The following is a 25,152-nucleotide window of genomic DNA, read 5'->3' on the forward strand; positions in this document are numbered from 1 at the left end:
AATACTAATAATTTTAATAGAAATTTTTTTAATGTGAATTGCTTTGATAAATATATTCTTTCTTTTCTTGTAAAGGATCAGTATATTTGCAAAGAAGCCAAAAGGTGACAGTCCTAAGCTGAAGCATGCATCACCTGTGGAGGATAAACCAGAACCAAAAATGATGCCAGAAATCAAACCAGAAGTATCAGAAGGAGTAGGAGCAGAAAGGACTTTGCGTTTAAGCTCAATATCAAATTCTGAGAGTAGAGGTAAGACAATAATCTTTGCTGTTACATATGACTGGACTTTGATCCCGTGTTCTTCTTTTTCTTGCTGAAACTTTTCATAGACTCTTAGAAACCGATAATGTCCTTTGGGTTTGTATTAATGTACACATAGATTCGAAAAAGTTGTCAAAAAACGAATATATAACAAATAAATGTTATCAAAGGCAAGATAAGTTACTTTTTTGCCAAACTGGATATATTTTTTGTGTTTTTATTCAATGTAACATTTATTCAGCTTGAAAACCATATAGTGTTTACCGATGTATTCGAAAATTCAAGATGGCGTCTCACACCCTCTTTAACACCGTAAGTTTGGAAAAAGGTGTTATAAATAAAAAACTAAAAACCCGCCAAATATGTCAACCTATGTCACGGTAACATATATTGCGCGAACAGTATTTTATCCGGTTTTTTATTTATAACATCTCTTCCCACACTTACCGTGTTAAAGAGAGAATCAGACGCCATTTTGAATGTTCCAATACATCGGTAAACACTGTATGGTTTTTGAGCTAAATAAACATGTTACATTGAATAAAAACATGAAAAATATATTCAGTTTGGTAGAAAAGTAACTTATCTTGCCTTTGATAACATTTATTTGTTATATATTTGTTTTTTGACAACTTTTTCGAATCTATGTGTACAGTAATACAAACCCTGTCCTTTTTCTGAAAAATGGTTCTGAAGATAAGATATATTGCTGCAATGTTGCACCCTTGTACCATTTTTTTTAACAAGTATTTTAATGAAATGTGCTCTGATAAACTCATAGCACTTGTGTTTACTCGATGTAAACATCACCAACTAACTCAACAAGTAACAAAATCACACCTCTTCACTGTAGAGGTCCCTAGATGCGTGAAAGACTTCTAATCTAATAGTTTCTTCGCAGGAACTTCTTGACCTTAGAATTTCTTCCTGGTCTCCTGCCTTCCTAACCATACTAATATGCAGAAATTTAAATTTAATATGAAAAGCTCTCTACATAGTATTCTATTCATTGGCTTCAAACACTTGATTTCCAGCATAAAAAAACCTTATTATTCCTCTTTCCAAATACACCACACCAGAAGTCACTTCACTTCAACTACTTTACATATTTCTCCATGATCAGATAGCAACATCAAACTAGACAAGAGAATTCCTTTAGCCATGTTCTATCAGAAGATTGGTATTGGTGAGAGTTGGGTTAGGGTTACACTCAACATCTCAGGTGGTTTGGCTATGTACAGTATTTCTACCTCCTGCATGGATACCCTAGGCTTGAGGGTGTGCGGAAAACCAAGGAATACATAACTTGAGTGCATATAAAGTAATTGCAACATTTATGTGCATTTATTGCAGATTACTTGAAAACCATTATTTTCTGGATATTTTCAGTGCCATATTCGGATTCCTTGCGCAAAAGTACAATTAAAAAGCAAATTTCATTGCTTTATCTTGTGTTTAGTATTGTGATATAGCATTTTTACTGAAAAAATAGTGATAAAAAATGACAAAACGTATATAGTCTTAGAGGGAAAAATATCTAACGTGTGAGGCACAAAAACAGTCATCATTTCCTAATTTTTAGTCAAATTTTAAAAATTTAAAGATTCTTTCTTAGATCATCAAGTTCTTTTTGCGTATGCCATTGAGATATTTTAAGCAATTTTAATTTTTTCATGTGTATTGTTATATAAGTTAAGACCTGCTTACTGGAATTTATCTTTCTATTTTTATTTATTTCTCTCTCTCAAATATATATCTATATCTATATATATATATATATATATATATATATATATATATATATATATATATATATATAAAAATGTAACTCTTGGTTCGTTCGTAATTGGTAGTCTAAATAACTACTGGAATGATTGCTCTGGCATTTTAGTATAATATGTTTACTGTACCCATGCATGTTTTTATATATCTCTTTTTAGTTATAACATTATACTTAATTTTTCTAAATAGGTGGTTTTCTTTGTACGGATGGGCCATTTTTTTATTTGGGGACAATTATTTAAAACCGCATGCCATCACATGACATCACTAAATGGAACTTTTATATACCAAACTGACATTTTTCGTTTAAAAATGGAATTATTTCTCTTTTTTTAATTTTTTTTTTTTAATATTTTGTGTTTTATATATATATATAAAGTACAATTGTTGAATGTTATTCTTTTGATTATATTTGATTGAGAGAAGCACAATAAAAAAAAAGATAAAAACGGAGCGAAATTTAAATTTCCATTCCATTTTTACAACAGTCGTAAACCAGCGCATACTTTGCAAGTTTTATTTGAGGACAATTATTTCACACCCCGTGCCATCACGTGACATCACTAAACGGAACTTTTATATACTAAACTGACATTTTTCGTTTGAAAATGGAATTATTTCTCTTTCGTTAATATTTTTTTTAATATTTCGTGTTTTTGTTTTTTTTTAATATTTCGTGTCTGACAAGACGTTGCAAGTACAATTGTTGAATGTTATTCTTTTGTTTGGGAGAAACACAATTAAAAAGATTAAAACGGAGCGAAATTTAAATTTCCATTCCATTTTTACAACAACCGTAAACAAGTGCATACTTCGCAAGTTTTATCATAAGTTAACGAGCAACCCATAAAAATCTGGTAGCTGAGTGTCAAATCTGCTTAAAATATTGTAAAAAAAAAAATATAACCTCTCCCTAACATACTGGCAAAAATTTGGTTCCCTCCTTCCATTGAGTGTTCTAATAAGAGAGCTTGATTTAGTAGGATTTGTATTAGAAGCTGAGCAAAATTATTTAATTGTTGAATTTTTTGCATTTTGGTTAAATTTGTTAGTTTGCAATTGCTAAAAGCCCACACAAAAAATTGAACAAAAGACAAAATTAAAAAGAATGGTATACATGCAGAATTCCCCCCCCCCACACACACACACCGGATTCCAATTAGTTTAGGGTTCGACCGGCCATCATGACCAGATTCAGCCGAGCGTTGTCCAAATGTTGAAACACTAAATCAACATTTTATTTATTTTTTTGCAGAATTAATTAATGATGGGAGTATTTTTTCTGTTTATTTTCTTAACAACTATTGACAAAAAAAATTTGTACATTCTCTTGAAAAAAAAAAAAAAACTCTAACTTTTCTCTACTTTCACCTAACTATTTACAGTGTTCATATAAAGCATTCATTTTTATTTTATAATAAAAATTCTGTTTTCAAAAAGAAATGTTTACTGCCAACTTTCTTTTAAAAAAAAAAAAAGTGCAAGTTTTCCTGAAAAAAAAAACCAAAAAACTTTCACCTAACAATTTATGGTAAAAAAATTCTCCTTTTCTTGGAGAAAAAAAACAACGTTTATTAATTAAAAAAAACTGCAAAAAATAATAAAATAAATAAACAATACAAAATGCAATTTTTTATGAGGAATGTGTTTCATTTTAACAAACTGAGCCACAGCAACGCATGGCCGGATACAGCTAGTATATATATATATATATATATATATATATATATATATATATATATATGCACATACTAGCAGGTCGCCCGGCATTGCCTGGTCATAAAATATGCTTAAATATAATATTTTGATTACTGCAGATTTTGTATTATATTGGATCCAATATATAGTAATGAATTAAAAAGTTTAAAAAGAAGAATATGAATTGTGTGCCATCACCGAGAATCAAAACTAAAACATTTAGCTTGTGATTTACTTTTTCTTTTGAGTTTAATGCCTGAGCTATGAAGTCATGTTTGCTGCAAGGCTAAAAATTAAAGCATGAACCAATAACTATTACGTTACACATGCATATTCATAATGCTGTTGTTTGACGTTCACCTAGCAAGTTCCATTTTTTTAATTTTCACACTTTTGCTCCGATTTTCCCTGGCTAAAACCCAAATATAAAGTTTTGCATGTGTTCGAATACCCTGTATATTAAGTTTCATGTCTGTAAACCAAAAACTTACAAAGGAGATTCGTAGGCAAAATGTTTTAAACATATATATATATATATAAAGAAGTTTGTGTTTACTATAACCTTTTTACGCAAATATTATACAAGTATAAACCATGTAGAATATCTGCATGAATATTATTACACGTAATAGCTTATTAAAGATGATCATCCCATAAGAAAAAAAAAAGAAAAAAAAACTCATAGGAAATTAAAATGAATGTTTAAAAGAATATCCAAATTAGCTAAATCTTTTGTAGATGAATGCAATTCCATGACGCCTATGTAACAGTTATATTTTCTTTTTAAATAAATAGAAAAAAGGGGTTTTTGATATGAATATCAATACACATAAAAAAATTATGGGAGTTAATATATATGATGGTAAAATACATGATACAGCATAAAATAAAATGTCATAAAGACAGGAAGAAATAAAAAAATTATGGAAGTGAATATATATGATGGTAAAATACATGATACAGCATAAAATAAAATGTCATAAAGACAGGATGTATGAAAGACAGGAAGAAATAAAAATCAAATGAGATTTTATTTCTTCTTGTCTTTAATTATTTTTTTGTCCCCCAACAAAAGGAGGGTGGATCTGTAAATTCACCCTTGTCTGTTCATCCGTTCACACTTTTCTCAATAACTACGCCTTGGAAATTTTGCACAAACATTAAACATGATATGAGTAAAAACAAGGGGTTAAAATGACTAAAAGTGACACTTTTGTGCTTATTAAAAAAAAAATTGATGCCTTTGATTTTTATAAAACTTTCTAAACAAATTGTAACTAACTGATATTTATATAATTTTATTTGTCTATACTTCACAATAACTCTTGGGTGTGCCCCAGGGGCTCTTTTAGGGCTAATAAAAACACTCCATTTTGGGGACTCTATTTTACCATATTTGTTCAAATTTTTCTGTGTATGTCTATTTAGCAGTTTTGCATGGTGCAAAACTCAAATTTAAATATGTTACGGTCTTGGGGACTTTGGGGGCTAAATGGAGGGGGACAAATGATGGACTTAGTCATTTCTTTTTTTTGCATGGTGCAGAACTCAAATTTACATATGTTATGGTCTAAAACTGCACTGTTTGTTCATTTTCAGGATTTGACGTCTCCTGGGGACTTTGAGGGGGGGGGCAATGCTGAACTCATTCATTTTTTTTATGCCTCATTCACTATGCACTCATGGGGGACCATGCATGCTTCATTTGTCCTTTCTAACTTTTCATGCAAATATATATTTGTATAAAAATAATAAAATAATTGTGGAAAATATATAAATGTTTATATTTTCTTTATTATTTGTAGACGTATAAGAATACAAAATGTCCTTGAAAAAAAAAAAAAAATTAAATAATTTTTAATTTTATTCAACGTCTGTTTTGACTTCTTTCCAGAGTCTGCAGAGCTTCCAGAGAAGCCGAAGAAGTTACCAATGGTGCCATTGATGGATGAGAATGTCTTGGCAGAAATGAAGAAGAAACGTGAAATACGCACATCATTAAAGGACTTGACAGTAAGATCTTGTTTTATCTTTATTTGATTTAATTCACAAGCTGAAATAAACGATTCTCAGTAGTCTTATAGATTTTCTAAATGTCTCTATTATACAAAGTGAAAAAATACACCAGAAGAAACCTGGAGAATGTAATAGATGAAATATTGTTTGCTTATACGAACAACTTTTTTTTAAAAAAAACTCTTTTTCATGCCAAACAAGGCTTATTACCACTTGAAATGTAAAGAGCTACTATTTGGGATCATGTCTAACAAGGAACTGTGGGGAGTTAAGCAGCAAAATGTCTGTTTGAATTGCATTTAAACTTCTGCAGATTAATACAGTCAGAGAAGCAAGAAACAAAGGGAATTCCAAAGTCTAGCAATTTGAATGAAGAAAAACTATTAGAGTAACTATCGCCATGGGACCATCTGTATAAAATTGAATACCGAATGTAGCAGCAAGTCCTAGGAGGACCGTTGGAAATGAGACAAACGCCATTCACTATGACTGTGCAATTTCTAGAGCTACATACCTAAAAAATGATGCTATTGAATCTGACATTGAATTATGGGAGAAAAAGGAGAAAGAAGCAACCTTAGTAGAAGTTAGTGTCCTCATTGATGCTGAGTTAAAGAAAGCTAAGAGGAAAAAGATGACAAAATACCAAAGTCTTATATACAACATATAAAGAAATTGTATTTTTAACATCGCCATTATTCCAGTAATTATAGGATCTACCGAACTTATGAAAATGAATTTTAAAAACTACCTGGCAACTCTACCCATGAATCAAGTGCAAGGGAAATCCAAACAATTGCATTTAAAGGATGCTTAAAATCTTAAAAAGATCTCTTGGTTGAATAGTAGGTGAATGTCTAATACCCAGTAAGATGTTCCATTCCCAGCGAGAACAAAATGATGAAAACTATTTTTTTAATAGTAATGCAGATAAGGTTTGTATCCACAGGGTAAAAATACAGTGAATCTTTGTGTTTATATAATAGTGCTCAATAATAACGTTCCTACAGACATTCATAGGATGGGGACCAGTTTAATGATTCAATTTTTTTCACATTAATTAACCTGGTACAAAATATATGTATAGGAAAATAATTTCAATTTCTTGTAAAAAAAAAATATATATATATATATATATATATATATATATATATATATATAGTCTTTGAAGTTTTTAGCCTTTAAAACTATGCAAAAAAATATTTTTTATCATTTGTTAGAAAACCATCTAGTCAGTAAGTTATTTAATCACCTGCAATCACTGCATCAACTCGCTCTTGAATTTACTATAGTACCAATAATTTATTTTTCAAGGGATCATCAGTTGTTTACCATGAAACACTGTTTCGGGGGATTTAAAAACAAAACAGTATATTACATCATGGCTCCCCAGCAGTGTTGATCAAACACCACTACCCTTAATCTTAGGAAGAAGACATGTTACAAACACTTGATCCAATTTCCTATTCTTAATTGCAGTAACTAACCTTTTCATGCTATAAAAATGAATTTCTTACCTGTGTGATTCATCAATTTCCACATTTAAAATGGATTATATTTTTTAATTTATCAGTCTTGTATTTATAAGTTTACGGATTAATCCATTTAACTACTTATCACCCCCACTATGATTAGTATTTAGTATATTTACATTCTTATTTAAAATTAGATATATAAAGGTTAAAAATATTTTTACATATATACATCTTTTTTTTTTTTTTTAATAATTTTATTATATGTAATTATAAATACATTTTATACATTGCTAATATAGTTTTGGATTTCCTTTATTAATATAGTCTGGTTTATCTTAAACGATTCAAAAGCATCAGGATAACGAACAAATGCTTTATTTAACTGTTTAAATATTTTACTTTTATCCCCACCTTGTTTCATCATCCTTATTAAGTTAGAAACTGGTGGTATAAAATCTGTTAATTTTAAAGTAACGCGAGCTATTCTCAAAAACTCTGACATAATGGTTCCATAAAACATAAAAACAGGGCAGGTGCTATCTTTATGCAGCATACATACTATTTTAAAGAGGAAGGCGTTTCTTTTATCAAATATTTTATAAAGAAAAATCCCATCCTCAATTTTTATATCTAAATCCAAAAATGTAGCCTGTTGTCCTCTATGTTTACAATTCAATTTTAATTTGTTTGGATATATAAGATGTTTATTTTTTTTTCGAATTCATCATTATCGTTTATACATATAAAGTCATCTATAAATCTTCTACACCCATGAAAGTTATGTTTTAGATATATCAGTTTTTAATAGTGATGACATATATATATATACTCGAGTCTATGTAAATACAAATTTGCCCAAAATGGTGCAGGATCCAATCCCATTGGGATACCTATCGTTTGGAGTAATATTTTATTTCCTATTTGAAAATAGCATTCTTTAATAAGATGACTTACAAGTATTTTTAAAATACCTTTAGAAACACTAGTTTTGCTCTTTTTATTTTTACACCAGAAAGCTTTAGAGTTTGAAAAGTCTATATATTTACCTTTTCCACCTTCAAAAGCTAAATCTACAGTATCATTTAATTCTTTTATAAGTTTTTCGTGCGGAATTTTAGTAGATAGCGTACTAAAATCATAAGTAGCTATAGATTTTGCTTTTATTCTGGAATTTATTTTATCTAATTTTTCTTTCACTGGTTGGGAATTATTTACTACCCAAAATAGATTTATATTACTATAGAATTTTCTTTTCAGGTGAAAATTATTTATTTGATTCATAATTAATTTAAATATTTTAGATATAGCTTTACTTAAAAGTTTAGTGATGCACGTCTTTGAACCTACAATAAATCTAGCACTAACTGGATTTTTATGCATTTTAGGTATCCAATACATACATGGAAGATTTTTGTGTTTATCTTCTAACTTTAATCCTACTTTTTCACTAATAATACTATTATTCAGAATAATGCTATCTAAATTAATATTACTTGCTTTATAGGTATCCAAAACATTACCTATAAGTCCTACTTCTATCAATAAACGTTGTATATAATATTTTTTACATATAAAAGCTATATTGTTTGCCGCTTTATCAATCGGAACTATTACAAACTTGTCTTGAAGTATTTTAAGTTCCTCCAGTATTTCTGAATTTTTTAAAAGAGGATTGGTTTTTCTAGGGTGTTTAAATTTTTTTTATATGTTTAACCTTTTCATTTACGCATTCAAGTATACTATTTTTCCATGCATCAAACGTAGACTGTGCTAATTTATATTTCTTTACCATAGACATAATAAAACCTTCTAGTGCTTTAGTTACTTCTTTAACGCATTTAGTGTAATTTAGGTATTTAGGCTCTATGATTCGGACCCTTACTAAGTAGTTTTCTTAATTTAGGATTATTTGTTATCTTTAAATCTCCTGTAATTACATGTTTTATCTCATTATTACAGAAAGGAAAGGAATTACATTCACATTCTGGAATATTTATAATATTATCATTTATATTTATATTTTCTACCATTTTTTTATAATTGAAAATCTTATTGCGTATTGTTGGCCCTAGTTTATATGTAACTATTGGTTTTTGATCTTTTGTCTGTAACTCATTTGGTAGTAGTTGTATAGTTTTTTGTTTATTAAATATTTTGGGTAAATTTACATCATCAAAACCTTTATTTTCATACAAAATTACACTATATATAGCTAACAGTATTTCTATGAATAGTTACATTTTTCAACTGAGTTGAAAGATGCTGATTGAAAAGCCGGGTGTTATGAGTTACAAACAGTCATGTTTTTGTTTTTTTTTTGCCTAGACGATTTGGGATTAGGGTTGATTCATCATTTAGTTGGCATTACTCTCACATCCATTCTCACTTGTTATAACATAGTAAGGTCTCATCTATGGATTAAATAGAATATGCCCTGTGAATGACATGAAACTCCATTTGATAGTATGCAACTTGAGACATTATGAAGAACTAGTCATACCAAACAACATGCATCGTTATCGAAGAAATAACTTGAAGTATTAAACTTTTTTCATATTATTTGGATTATTCAAATAACTGTTTTCATCTTGAGTACAATTCAGTTGTATGTTACACTCTTCTGGAGGTTGAAGGTTCTATCCTCAGTGCAGGCAACACTCAAAATATAATTGCAAATAAATTAAGACATCTACCCGGTCATGGCTGATAAATGAGAGCATTTTATCGCCATGGATTAAATAAAGGGTTTTGTTTGAAATTTTGTGGAGATTCCAGAGTCTGCCGGAAAGATTCCCAAGTTGGACTAGGTACAACCGAAGAAGGTTGGAAATTATATTGACTGAAACGTTATGAAAATAACACTCAAGATGAGAATAGTAAACTGAGTAAAATGAGAATAGTAAACTAACTCTGACTACTAAATTTATTGGTTAAAAATTAGAAATCCACTCTGGTATTTTGTTTTAGTCACCACCATATCTGATTAATAGAAACTGACTCCTTCTGCCCTATCATCCACTGTCATCTGGGTATGGCTGATTATTCAGAAACTGACCACCTACATGAGGTTTCAAGAGTTCAGAGAGATCTTGATGTCTCATCCCTCATCATCTTTTCACGGATCTCACTTATGTTTACTCTGCTAATAAATCATTTCCTCCTTTTATCAGGGGTTTTGGATCTGGCCGGGGTTAGGGGATATCCTTAGTATCACAAATATAGTTTGTTAAAGAGATGGTCTTTTCCTCTAAAAACATAATTACTGGTATTATTTTTGAATCCTTTCATTTGGGATGTCAAACGAACTCTGAGGAAAAGGAAATAAGCTTTAAGAGATTGTTAATTCTAATATAAAATAATTTAACAAACTTTGAAATGTGCTAAGATCCAACTGTGAAGCTAACTGACTATTATGTTGTCTCGTCTTTTTGTTGTAGGTGTCAACCACTAACAGTAGTGATGTGAATGAGTCTGCCAATGATGAAGAGTCCATGACGAAGCGAGCCTCTCGTAATTCTTGTCTCCTGGCAACAGATAACCCACAGGAATCACCAATCGCAATTGCCCAAGAAGACAAAAAGAAACAATGTATTAACCTGGACAAATATTTCCCAAGCTCTGAAGACGTTGGCAGCAAAGAGAATCAATCCCCTTTGTCATCTTCAAAAGACAAACATGCTCCACTCCCACCAATACCGATGAACCGATCAAAGTCAACTGACAAGCCTTCGGACAAACTTTCTGAAGAGATGATTGAGAATTCTTTGGAAAAATCTGCTACCACACCACTTTCTCCTTCAAAGATGGAAGAAAAATCGATTGATATGAAAGTGTATGAGAAATCTGACGCTGAAAAACTATCGGAGGACAGAGTTAATAAGGAAAAGAAAGAGATGATTACTAAATCAGATGAGCCGACAGCATCAACAAAACCCAAACCTGTCCCCCGTACAAAAGGTTGGTTATTATTTTTTTCTATCAACTCTGCTAATACAATTTGCTCAGTTTGTATGCATGTATAAATATTGAAAAAATTTTGAATAAAAAACTGTTTTTGAAACCACATTAAGATGCAAATATTTTATTTAAAAAAGAAAGAAATCATTCAATTTTTTTTTGTCTTTATTTTAAACTTGAAATATACTTATTAATTTCAGATAGTAAAATATTCATCATTAGAGTAATAGGAAAATTTTATTTTGTTTTATAAATAAAATGGCTATGACCTGGTGTTGTATCGAGGCTGTGTACTGGTGTTCTTGCATATGGTACTATGGAAAAGATCTCTACACTTTGAGCCTTTTTTTTTTAGTCATTGTAATGTTATGAGAATTAGCAAAAAGCTCTTAGAAGCATTTTAGTAAAATAAAAAATTTTTTGAAACCACATTAAGATGAAAATATTTTATTAAAAAATATCATTCAATATTTTTTTAACTTGAAATGATTTTTATTTATTTTAGACAGTAAAATACAGAAGGAAAGAATTTTTTTTTCATAATTAAATAATTTCTGAATGTTTATTTCTTAAATAAAATATTTCCATCTTAACATAGTTTCAGAACAATTTGTCTGCTTATTCATAATTTTTTTATTTCATTAAAAACTAGCCTGGGTGTTTGGAAGTGTGTGTTGAGCTAAAAAAAAAAAAAAAAAAAAAAAAAGTGGTAGTAGGCAGGCAGGCTCGAACCCATACTGCGAAGGAGAAAAAGAAAGTGAAAAAAAAAAAAAAGTGACGTTTTTGCTGTTGCCAAACCAGAAGTGACATTTGTTTAAATTAAGGCTAGGCAATCGAAAAGAGGGGTGACTTTCGAAAATACCCCCCCCCCCTGTAGAAAAGTTCCCGGTGAAGGAATTAATGTTTGTAGCCAACTTTTCGATATTTGTCGTCCAAAGCGTCGAGCTTTGAGACGATATCTATCGTGAAAATCTGTCATCTGTTGAAAGTTTTAGGCAGATATACAAACATACATACAAACATTTAAACAGACAGGTGAGATTTATATTATAGATGTTTCTAAGAGCTTTTTTCCAATTGTATGGTTATTGTGATACTGGTGGTTGTTGTTATGATTTTGGTGGTTGTTTTTGTGTTTTTCTTTTTACAGTAACGCAAATCAATCTACTAACCAACTAAATCTTTATAGTTGCGAGAAAAAACATGAATATTTCTTCATAAAGGGAAGATAAAGAATAGTTAACAGATCCGTCCCAATGTTAAGAATGGTTTTCTAAATAGTAACATTATGTAGAAACCCATTCTTGACATGGGACAGGCTTTGTTAACTATTCTGTTCCTGAACTGTTTTATTTTTTCGTCAATTCATTTTAATTGTTTATGATAATTCCAAATGGCATGAACAATGACCAAATGAGTTTTGTTTTAAAAGAAAAACAAATCTTGTCTCACAATTTTGAATCGATTACAAGGAAAACATTAGAGAAAAATATTTAGAAATATCTACTCTTGTAATATCCGTCCCTCCTAAATGTATTTTCACGTTTTGCAAAATATATGCCAATATTACATGGGGGGGGGGGATGGACATTCATTTGAGCATTTCTAAAAATCATAGGATCTTTAATTAAATGTTAAAAAAAAATTTTAAAGAATCAAAATCAGTACTTGTATCGAAAGCGGAAATTTAGAACAGAATCAGTAATTTTATTAGAATCAGGAAACATTTTAGAATTATCTCATCACTAATATATATATATATATATATTTATATGCACACAAGCGTAACTGACCAATGTTGTATTTAATACTTGAATATTGGCCAAAATATTTCAGTTTTCTTCAACAATAACTTGTATGTTCTTCTTTGTCAGGTCTCCTTCCTCCTAAGCCGAAACCACCACCCCCAGTGGCTCCAAAGCCAGCCGTTCCATCCAGACCAAGTATCAGGAAATCGTCCAGTCCCAATGGCCCATCAACAGATTCCACTTCTTCCAAAGATGCGGGTGGCGTTGTCTATGACTCCAACACTTTACGACTTTCTGTGAAAGAGAAAATCTCTTGGCTCAGCCAGACAAAAGCGGTATTAAAAAGTCCGACTGAAACAAATGATAAATTAGAGGAAGAAGATGAGGATTCGATGAGTGGTAAAAAGTCCTCTTCCTTACCGAGGAATACACAGATTCCCTCTGAATTTAAAGGTCAGTAAAACATTCCGTGCAAAATAATTTTTTTTTTTAAATCTGTTATTTTTACCCATTACATTTTCTATTTTTGTACACCTATTTCTCACGACATCATTAAAGTTGGCTGTTCCTAAGTTCCAGTTGTCTACTTGATACTTCTTGCAAAATCTGATGAAGACCGCATATGTCGAAGAGTTTATGTCCATCAAATTATCACTCTGCCCACATTGTCAAAGATCAAAATAGCAATCATCCAGCATTGGTCATCAGTTATACGGAGCAAAGAATCACCTTCAAACACGGCAAATAACAATTCTATGATTATTCTTTCGAGTTTTAAAAACATTCTGAGTCAAAGTTATGATGTTGCATTTGTATAAAAAGAAAATAAAAAAAACTTAATGCATTTTATACTTCAATTTTAGTTTGCCATTTTCAACCCCAAATCCAAGATCTCTCTCTTAACGATGTGGATTCAATGGTCGAGCAGAATAGTCCCCAAAGCTGATTATGCTTCACCTTTTATTGAGAATCAGAATTCGCATCTCATAGAATTAGCAATTATCAAATGATTACATCATAAGGTTTTGGTAATATTTTCATTTTTGTGTCTGCGAGGAATCCCCATTTTGACTTGAGAATGGTCAGCGGATTTTCTACCTCTTACCATAATCTCAATTGAGGCAGAGATCTGGTCCTCTCTTTCTTTTTATTTTCTAATTGTTACCTTGATTGATGGAGGGGAATGGTCTCCTAAATTGTCACCTGAACAATGCATTTTAACAAAAATGGGATCTATTCCATTTTTCCCAACTCTTATTGGACATTACTGTCAATTCACTTTAGATGATGACGCCAGCTGATCCATTTGTCATTAGAATTTCCTATTCACACAATGAGAAAAACGATTCTTCTCTTTCTCACCAGATTTTCTAATTTAATTGTAAGTTTTTTGGGATTTTTTTTTTACAGCAATCTTTTTCAATCCAACAATATTGTCACATTTTTATTTTTGTTTCTTTTTAATCATCTTGAAGTTACTGTAAAAAAACTGTATACGACCAATGTATAAAAATGTAGATGATAGTAAACATGTAGATGATAGTAAACCATATTGTAGCACAAAAAATGAATTAAAAATCTTTTCTTTTGTATTTGTTATTATGAGTATCTGTTAAAGGTCTGGTTTATGAGGCAAAATTGAATTTATAGTCTTGATCCTGGTATTCTCGACTGCCACACAGTGTTAGTGTTTGATTTAACTAAGGACATTTTGGTTTTTCTCAAATTTTCACTGTATTAAAAAACAAAAATAAAGAAAGATCTGTATGATGTATGTAGCCATGATGAAACAAAAATATTATATTCCAAAAATTATATAAATTGATCAAGTTGTTTTATTTTTATAAAGAAAATCATTTTTAAGTGATTAATGGAAATTCATAGGCATTACAACATAAAACTTTCAAGTTTTAATTTTTGTTGAGTTATCTCACTTTGTTTTCCTTTTAGATTGGTTTCAAAATGGCAGACTAGACAGCTGGTTTTCAATTATTCATAACATTTGATTTTCTTTTAAAAATAAAACTACTTGATCAATTTGTGATTTTTATTTTTATTTTTTTTAATATTTTCATTTTTTCATGGGTATGTACATCATTAAGATAATTTTTTTTAGTAGTAATTTTGGACAAGAATTAAGAATACAATGACTATTTGGCATTAAATAGTTCTAAATGGTTTAAGTTATTTATTAAAAAAAAACCACAACCCAAACAAATCTTTAATTATATTAAAGAAATAAGACACAGTAAAGTTTAATTCAAATGATCTGTAAGAAAAATATATATATAAATAAAAATATATATCCTACTTATAGGAACCTATTTGATTCAATATTAAATAACCTATTTATTGTTGATATGCCATAAAACAAACATCAAAAATAAAAATTTAACTAATGCACAGAGGTAAATGTAAATTTTAATGTCGTTAATAATCGTTATCATCTGGAGTAAAGATTGAACCTTCAACATCTGGAACTTAAAACTGATTTTTAATAAACTAAGATGAGAATGAATAAGCCAAATAATGAATCTTCGGTGCTTATCCAGAATAGTGTGATTTTAAACAAATGCACTTCAGAGAAAAACTCTATTACATATTTAAATGTCATGGTGAAATTAGTGTAAATTACAAAAAAATGATCCAGTAAAAAAATAATCACAATTAAAAACAAGCCGAACATGCAAGGTTCGCCTCCACGAGTGAAAAAATTTACTTTCACTATGACTAATGTTTGTGCAAATATTAAAAAAAAAATGTTATTGAGAAAAGTGTGAACAAATGAACGAATTGGTGGCAATTTTATCCCTATAATGGCCCCTAGTGGGACAACTAGAGTTATCCCAGAAAATCCGTTTTGGAAAAAATTTACTTTCACCATGACTAGTGTTTGTGCAAAATTTCAAAAAAAATCCAAGGTGTGGTTATTGAGAAAAGTACAAACGGACGGACAAGAGCGAATTACTAGGTCCAATCCCTCTTTTGTTGGGGGGTCAATAAGATCTTAGATCGTCAGTCAAATGGTGACGAATATAAGAATGAAAATGATAAAATTTGAATACTTACAGTTTATGACAAGTATTTGTTGACATTGTATTTGTAATATGATCATGTTGTAGTTTGTAGGAAAGCAGTCTCTTTGTTATTTGTTCCACCAGTGGGAAGTTCTTTTTACTTGAAAAGATTTTTATTTATTTTTTTTTATTTATTTTTTTTTTTCAAATGCCACTATTCTGCAGAAGCACCAATGCTTCATGTAAAAATTCCAAAACTTTAAAAAAAATGTAATTTATTTCTTATGAGTGAATTTAGTTCTAACATCTCAAGTGATTTTACTTGGCTTTGTATCTTCAATCTATGCAAAAAATAAAGTATGAACAAGAGAAAAATGAATAAATCTTTCATGTCAATGTGGTGAAATTGTGTATTTACTCATACAAATGAGTCCTTGGAAATAAATGGTGTTAATTTGAAGACCCCATCAAATTAAGCTACTTTACTCCATCTGAAACCCTTGATAATATTATGTTTTTAAACATATTTTTTTATAATATCTTCTACTGGATTCATATTTATTATGTAGTTTAATTACATTTAAAATTAATCTAGTTTTTTTAACTATGTTAACATTCATTCATTTTCTTTTCCATCTATTTAAATATACAAGATTCAATTTTATGTCCATTTATTTTACTTTATTTTAAAAAAATATTTTACATTCAGTATTATTTTTGTTAAAATGTTTTGGAGCAAATGAAACATTTTAAAAAATTATGTAAATGAACATTTGTTTTAAAAATTTATCTACGGATATTCTTTTTTTTAATCATGTTCACTCCAAACAAGGCCTATTGTCACTTGGACGTAAAGAGCTACTATTTGAACCATGTTTAGAGGAGATGAACAAGGTGTCTGTTTACATTACATTTAAACTTCTGTGTGTCAGTACAGTCAGGAAAGCTGGTAATAGGGAGGGAATTCCAAAGTTTAGCAGTCCAAGGAAAGAAGCTATTAGAGTAGAAGGCTTTCCGGCATCGAGGGACCTCTACAATGAGGGGGTGGGATTTCTTGTTAAACGGGTTTGTTGAGGGTATGTACATTGAGGGGTTGCAAGTGCGATGAGTACATCAGAGCACATTCCATTAAAATACTTGTAAAAAAGGCACAGAGATGCAACATTGCGGCGATAGGACATGGATTGGAGTTTGTTTGACAGTGGAGCTTCAGTTTGCATGAGGAAATTTGGGAGGGAGTTATTTATTTGGTCTAAGGTAGAGTTGGAGGTGAATTAGCAAACGACCTGGTTGTTAGATAACATAAGAATTACTGATTGTCCTTTATTTGTGACGCTATAAATTTTCCAAAAACCATGAGTTCTTCTGTGACTACATGTTTTCTGGTTATTTCAACGTGCCTCTTTTTGGCTGTGGCTATTTCATTCTTACACTGATTTCTAGCATCTATATATACATTTGCCTATTTGTACTTATGACCGACAAACAAGTGTAATGCATGCTGCCTCTGTTCAATGACAGCTACACGCTTTGAAGTGAACCATTGGGGAGAGTGGGGCTCGTTATAATACTTTCATATGGGAACATGTGCTTTAATGCCTGTTTTCCACCATTCGGTTTCATTGGCACATGGTTCAGCAGGAAGAGAAAAGATATTGATCCACTAGGCATCTCTGATGTGTTCTCTGATGATTTCCCAATCAGCCTTTTTGTGATATCTTCTTGTTTTGAGTATCAGCTTCTCAACTTGTGGTTGGGATTTAAGGGTGATTATTGATATCATAAAGTGATCAACATTTCTGCATTTGTTACACAATCCTTGGGTACTGTGGTAGGTCTAGAAGTGAAGCTTGCTGATCTTCACAAGCTGGGAAGCAAGTCTGGAACATGACTGTCAGTGTAGGAATAAGCTATAGAGAGACTACGAGTACAGTGCCCAGCTTCCTCTGTAACTTGAGGAGCCAAATCACCAACCGCATATATTTGGGCTTTAGTATCAAAGGAAAGTGCTGCATCTATACTGTCAGAGGCATGGGCGATTAGGATACAGTCCGGATTCGAGGAAGAACAATAGAGAAAATATGAATAACTAACAACACAGTGTTGAAAGCACATGAAGATCTGATCATCTGGTTGTAGATTTTGCTCAATAGTCAAGGAGAGGGTACTACAAATATAGACTCTAAGTTCATGCATATATCTGTTCAAGTCCTTACAGCAGAAAGGGAGATATCTTGTCATATTAAAGCAGTTAAATGGCATTGAGGAGTGTAGGTTAGTTTAAATTAATGCGAAGAAATCTGGGAAGTTTATTAAGAGATAAGACTCTACATCATCTATGTTACTTCTATGTCTATGAATATTTGTGAATGCGAGCCTCAACAGAGGTGGTGAAGTTTTCTTTTGATGGGTGTCCGGGTTGATCGTGATTTTTGTTTGGGATGTCATTTAATTTCGTCTTAGTTTAGAATGTCATTGCATATAATTTCCGGTTGGGAAGGGGGTAGAGTGTTAGGCAAAGTGGGTCAGTTTTGATGCCAAATATGCATACACTGGTAGACTATTAGCCGAGTCTTATCTAGGTTGTTGTGACCTTGAGAAAGCTCACAGGGAATAACTGCTGGTCCCTTTCCATGCACAACATAAAACAAATGAAAAAGTGAGATTAGATTTACAAATAATGGTTTCATGCAAATGGGACAAATGTACTTAGAATAAATTAAGCTACTCTGGTGGTTTAATCTCACAGAACGCCAGCTACACTTGGTATAAGTTTGAAGAGATCAAGATACCATCTATTGAAGGGGCAAGTGTGTTCTCTTGAACAGTTGGTAATAAGTTTTTCTTTCTCTTTTCCTTTTATTAATTGAAAAGTTAATTTTCGATTTGTTTGTTATTCGTTTTAATTTTAAAGCATATCTCGTTTTCTAAAAGAGATGAATGCTAGAAAATACACTCGTGTATTTTGGACAACATTTTTGGTGGGTTTTTCAAATTAACTAATACTGTTTACTTTTGAGAAGATTAAAAATCTGAACTCGTTTGAATCGATAAAAAAGTGATTTCACCCTTGATGCGTATAATAAAATATGAGTGTAATTTTAGATTTTTTTTTTTTTTTGCATTTTTATAGGGATTGTAAAAGTATTTTTGTATAAACTACCAAATCCAAAATTTGATTGAGGTAAATTGAATAATTGAGATCTGTTTTTGAATGTGTAACAATTCAGGAGAAACCAAATTCATACTAGGCTTTGTTTCCCTTCTTTTTTTTTTTTAATTGGTAAAAGTTATGTTATATCATTATTTTTTTATCCTTTACAGAGTCAGATTCCGAGGTTCAGTCTAGGCCATACTCAATGTTTTGTGAGTTGCAGAATGAACTGTCGAGCATATCTTCCAGATCGACACCCTCAAATTCGTCTTCATCAAATTCTAACAAGAAAGACACTTCCTCCAATTCATCTTTGTCCCCATTGTCCAAGGTGCTTAATCCGCAGCTGTTAAATTTGAGTACGGACGGCCTGGACACGTCCCGACTCAGCATGTGCTCCAGTCATCACAGCAGTACTGATGAGGTTGAAAGTGATGGAGAAATTATCTTTCTATAAAGAATTGCAATTTTTATTTTTTTTCCTCATTGTTTCTTTACAATCATGTCAGCTAAGGAATACGCCTTATTAATCTGTATTTTTTTTAAATAAACCAATTTTAAGCGTAGATATTGCAAGAGTAGTAAAGTCTTAGAATATTGATGCATAATAAATAAGTTGTTTTTTTTTAATTTTACTAACCACACTAGTGGAAAATTTGTTAAAGGAGAGAAGTATTCTGTTAATAATAAAATTAATTCACCGACTAGAAGAGTTTTGCACAACTTTTATGTTTTCTTATGAAAATTAGAATCAGTATATGATGATACTAATGCTTATGTCTAGAATTATTTCAATTTTGATCAAAATCCATTACATGAAGTTACAATTTTGCTAAATCGATGTGTAATAATTATGGGTTAAATTCAATGTAAATCTGAAATATTTGAATTTTCGGTTTTTATTCAGAATTTCTCTTATATTAAAAAGTAAAAATTAAGAAAAATCTGATGTATATAGACGTGATGAAATGAAAATAGCATATTCCAAAAATCACATAAATTGATCAAGTAGTTTTATTTTTATGAAGAAAATCATTTTTAACAATCTTGATAGGAGTTTGTGGGCATTGCAACAGAAATCTTGCAAGTTTTGAATTATTGTTGAGCTTGTTTTTGAGTTTTGTTTGCAAAATGGAGGGCGGGATAGTACCTTCTCCTATACTCATAAAATTTGATTTTTTTTTTTTTATTTACAAATAAAACTAATTGATCAATTTATGTGATTTTTGGAATATGATATTTTCGTTTTCTCACGGCTATGTACATTATAGATTTTTTTTTTTTTTTTTTTATAGAAAGAATTGAGAACACTTATCAAATACAATGCAGGCCTTATTTGTTTGTGTACATCATATTAATTTTTTAAAAATGTAAAAATAAGGCGCTTTCATTTTTTCTTTTTTCTTTTTTTTTTTTGTAAAGAAATTCCTTTTGCGAATATGACAAATTATTTTGTTTAACTTATTTTTATTATCTAACATTTTGGAAAATATCTGTTTTTCTGTCAGACAGATTTTATTTTTTTAACCGATTTTTGCTCATTTTTTTTTTTTTTTTTCTTAACACAAAGTAACGACCAAAAATCTATACTAAAAAAAAAACAAAAACATTCTATTTTGATTCTTTGTATATACATATATATATATATATATATATATATATATATATATGTGTGACAAAAGATAAGAAAAATATCGGTAATTTCAGTTTCAAATCCAAAACAAAGGGGACCAATGCCTGGTCACCTCTGCCGGACCCTCTTCATTCTCTGTTATTATCTTTCTAAAAATGGTGTCTCGTATGTTATATATGTATGTGTGACATCATGTTTGGGACGATAGATGTAAATAGAAATTGAAAGGAGTTCGACATAGGAAACCAGATATTGGTTCTCTTTGTTTGGGTTTTGAAACCAGTGGTACTAATGTTTTTCTGATCTTCTGTAACGTATGTATAAATAAATATTACACTATTATTTTTTTAATTTTCTTAATCGAGCACTGCTGGGATTCTCTCCCATTAACCATATATATATGCATATAAAAAAGAAAAGGGACATACACCATGTCCCCCTCCAATAAAAAAAAAAAAAATGTTATTTAAATTTTTTGAGAAAAAATCTTATTACAATTCAAAACAATTTTTTTTTTTCTTCTTAAATCAACCTTTTAGATGGGGGTTCACTTTACTACGTAAGGAAATTAAGGGCAACACTTAGGGTTCATATTAATCTGAAAACTTTTTACTCCTAAAATAATTTCTTATTTAATTGCTTGTAAAACTATTCATAGGATTGTTGTAGCAATCCTAAGAAGAATACTCACCAAATTCAAATTATTTATTAAGTAAAATTGGAAAGTTTTTTGTGTTAGTTTTAATGTAGAATAATCCCTTTGCATAAAATTCCCAGGTGGGGGTATTTTACTTTTAAACTTACATAGAAAACTGAATCCTCTGCTAAAAATTTAACAGGCCATTTTTTTCTCATCAAAAGATTTTCATAAACTAAAATTTGAATACTTTTAAAGTATAATGATCAGAATTTTCTCTCTTGGATGAGAAATTGGTTTGCAGTTATCTCCCTTGGATAAGGAATTAGTTTCCCTTAAGGTAACGGGCTTAGATTCCCAAATTTCGTAAATATGAGTTTTGATTTTTGACCTAATTCGTTCACTCCCAACCGAAAAGATACCATGAAATTTTATTTCAAGGCAAATAACTCCGTCCTAACTAATTTCTGTTCAATCGCGATAATTAGGACAGTTATATTAAATTTTAAATAGTAGTAAAAGACGGGGGAGGAGGGGGTAATGCTTTGCATATATATATCTGTCCTGCAGATTAAAATATTGGAACTTGTTTTTTTTCCTCTGAATTTGAAGATTTAGAAATTATACTTGCATATTTGACTAATAATAGTCTTGTATTTTTACCTTGTTATTTTTGTAAAGTTTGATTCCTAAAAATTTAATTTTGTAAAATAAAAATTTTAAATATATAAAATAAAACAATTTGTTTTAGGAATATTAGTTGACTCATTCAAAGTTGTAGAACAGACAACAGTTTATATTCTTTTAAAATTAGTATTTTATTGAGTACAAGGTAATATTTTATTGTCAACACTTAATATCTTTTTAGGGGTTGCCAAATTTTCTTTTGAAATGACCAGATTAGAGATATTATGTGTCAAGTTATACCTAACAATTAAATAAACAAAGGATACTGTAAAAATTGAATTTGACTTGAAAATACTACCTAAAAAATAGCAGTTTGTGTTCTGCAATAAGTACCAATATCTCTTTCGGCTATAACTTATTAAAATGTCTGTATTATTTTTTTTTTCTAGAAATCAATTGTTTATTTTTTTTATTTGGTCATTTTTTTTTTTAATCTCTTGGTAATTTGTAATCGTGTAGTGCACCATTTCTGTTGTAGGTGCCGTCATAGGTTGGCCATCCCTGGACTAAATCTTCACTCGTATTTTAGCTTCAACAACAAGTCACTAAGCTTTGTGAGCCAAGTGCAAAATTGAAGTTATCATGTAGATACTTAATACAACCGCCACAAATTCTTTCTTGATGAAATTTAAAAAATAAAAAAAAAGTGTACATACATTTCGTATAATATTCATCTGATAGTAAAATAAATGGAAGTTTTATTTTTTTTCACATATTTAATTTTAAAATTATTTACTCATGCAAAAATGCAGTTATAATTTCATAAAAAGCTATAATTGAATTATTTTTCAAATGATATTTAAAAAACAAAAAAAAGAAAGATGTCCAGAACTCCTCCAATATTAAAAAACAAAAATAAAGAAAAATCTTTGATATATCATATAAAAGATTATATTCCAAAAATCGTTTGACTTGATTAAGTAGTTTTATTTTTTATGAAGAAAATTATTTTTTAGTGATTGATATGAATTTGTAAGCATTACAGCAAATGTCTGAATTATCGAGTTATCTCTCGTTTTGTTGTTTTTATTTTTTTTTTTTTTTTTTCAAAATGGCAGGCAGAGACAGTCCCCCATAAAATCTGATTTTCTTATTTAATAATAAACTTGATCAATTTATGTGGTTTTTGGAATATATTTCCATTTCATCACAGATTTTTCTTTATTTTTCTTTTTTTTAAATAGGGGGAATTCTGTACAAGAACTATACAAACCTTATATTGATGATATTTAAGATACAGTTATGACTACTTTTCTTTTGCAGACTACATCAACTTTGGAAGATGTGCAATAATCCTGATAATGCCTTTTTAATCCTTGTCTCCCATTTTTTTAAGCTCACCGGCCAGACTAAAGTATTTGTAATTTAAAAATATAAAACCTTTTTGAGTAACCAGGTTCGTTTGTCTTCCATTGACTCATATTTACTACTGTTGACCAAGGGAAGATCCTGTTAGTGTGATGAAGTTGTGGATATGTGTTGCATGGAGAGAATTAACATGAGAATAGTACAATGGATCTGTAATGTGGGACAGGTTCAGATCTGTACAGTATAAGAAGATGTGTGTAAAACAGAAGACTGGTGGCCATATTAAAAGAATCGAGTGTTTTTGCGTGAATAGATCTAGAACATTGGAGGAAGTGTATGTGTGTGTGCGTTGGCACTGACCCTATTTGGGTCTAACCGGCTTCATCCGAAGGGGGGAGTTTCTTGGAGTGTGAAATTCACAAGTGGTCCCCAGTCGCATGTATATCCCTGTCAGGGGAGATGGTGACGTTAGGCTTTATGCAACTCTTGCAGAGAGGTGTCGACGTCCTCCTACATACAGCGCCTGGAATTCCCAAATTGGTCACCCATTTTAGTAATGACTAGGCTCAACGTTGCTTAACTTTAGTGATCTAATGGGAACTGGTGTGTCATGTGATTATGCCATACATTGGAAGTGATAAAAATAGATTTGAATAAAAGAGGAAATTAAAAGGACTTGGTTAGTTCAGAAGTCAATTTCTAAAAGCCGTCCAACACATATAAAAGGAATGTTAAATTTGATATGACGATGATGATGATGATTGGGTTAAATTGTGAAAATAAAAAACAATTTTTCAGCTGATAAGAGTTGTAAGTTAAAATCCGGTCCAAGAATAGGAAACAATTTGACAATAATTGCATATAATCTAAAACTTATAAGTAACAATTTCTACATTTATTATGGGGACACTTGTTTATCATATTGTAAACAAGTTGTTAAATAGTGTTAACCGTTGGTTCAGGTTGAGCCGGCTTCTTTGATTTGCACTACATTCCAAATTTGTGGCACATGTACAGTGATCTTGAGTTAGGTTACAGGAGATGACCAACTCATTGTGATTCCACTGTCAAATACCAGTCACTTGTGAACCTGAGAGGTTTTTTTACTAGGGGAGGGGGACACTGCTTATTAAGCCTAAAAGGTTACTTGAGGATAAGTGTTAATGGATGTCAGTGAGCCAACCCTTCTGATTATCAATAATGGTGGAACTTGGGTAATTTTTATTTACTTAAGAGGATGACTCAACAAAAAATATAATGGTAGGTTTCTTTTCTAGAATTCCTCCTATATTAAAAAACAAAAATAAAGAAAAAATCTATATGATGTATGTACTTGTGATGAAACAAAAAATATTCCATAAATTATGTAAATTGATCAAGAAGTTTTATTTTCGTAAAGAAAATCATTTGTAAGCGATTAATGAAAAATTGTAGGCATTACAACATAAATCTTGCAAGTTTGAATTATTAAGTTATCTCCCTTTTGTTTAGACTGTTTTCAACCTGGCGGGCGAGACAGTCCCTCTTTGGTTACTACAAATTTGATTCTCTTATTTAAAAATAAAACTACTTTATCAATTTACATAATTTTTTGGAATATGATATTTTCTTTCCTTCACAGGTACGTACATCATACAGATTTTTTTTTATTTTTGTTTTTTAATATAGAGGAAATTTTGTACAAGAACCAAGTGAACCTTTAGGGATATCTAGGTGTTGTAATTAAAGCACTTTACCCAGGTTCATAAATGGGGACCAGCCTTGCTTGGGAATATCA

At 30.3% G+C, this 25,152-nt stretch overlaps 1 protein-coding gene across 11 annotated transcripts in view; it reads left to right on the forward strand.

The window, feature by feature from the left end:
- Positions 1–19,676, forward strand: part of LOC145254910 (F-actin-uncapping protein LRRC16A-like) — a 377,977-nt gene extending 358,301 nt beyond the window's left edge. For all 11 annotated transcript variants that reach the window (XM_080113852.1, XM_080113855.1, XM_080113853.1 and 8 more), the window contains 5 exons: positions 76–251; positions 5,638–5,756; positions 10,672–11,191; positions 13,066–13,392; positions 19,281–19,676. In XM_080113852.1, coding sequence (XP_079969978.1) covers positions 76–251; positions 5,638–5,756; positions 10,672–11,191; positions 13,066–13,392; positions 19,281–19,567 — 1,429 coding nt within the window. In that variant the 3' untranslated portion in view covers positions 19,568–19,676. The remainder of the gene's footprint in view (positions 1–75; positions 252–5,637; positions 5,757–10,671; positions 11,192–13,065; positions 13,393–19,280) is intronic.
- The last annotated feature ends 5,476 nt before the right edge of the window (positions 19,677–25,152 follow it).

This window comes from Euprymna scolopes, chromosome 30 (assembly GCF_053919585.1).
Source record: "Euprymna scolopes isolate OS-2025 chromosome 30, ASM5391958v1, whole genome shotgun sequence".
In the NCBI taxonomy this organism is placed as follows: Eukaryota; Metazoa; Mollusca; class Cephalopoda; order Sepiida; family Sepiolidae; genus Euprymna; species Euprymna scolopes.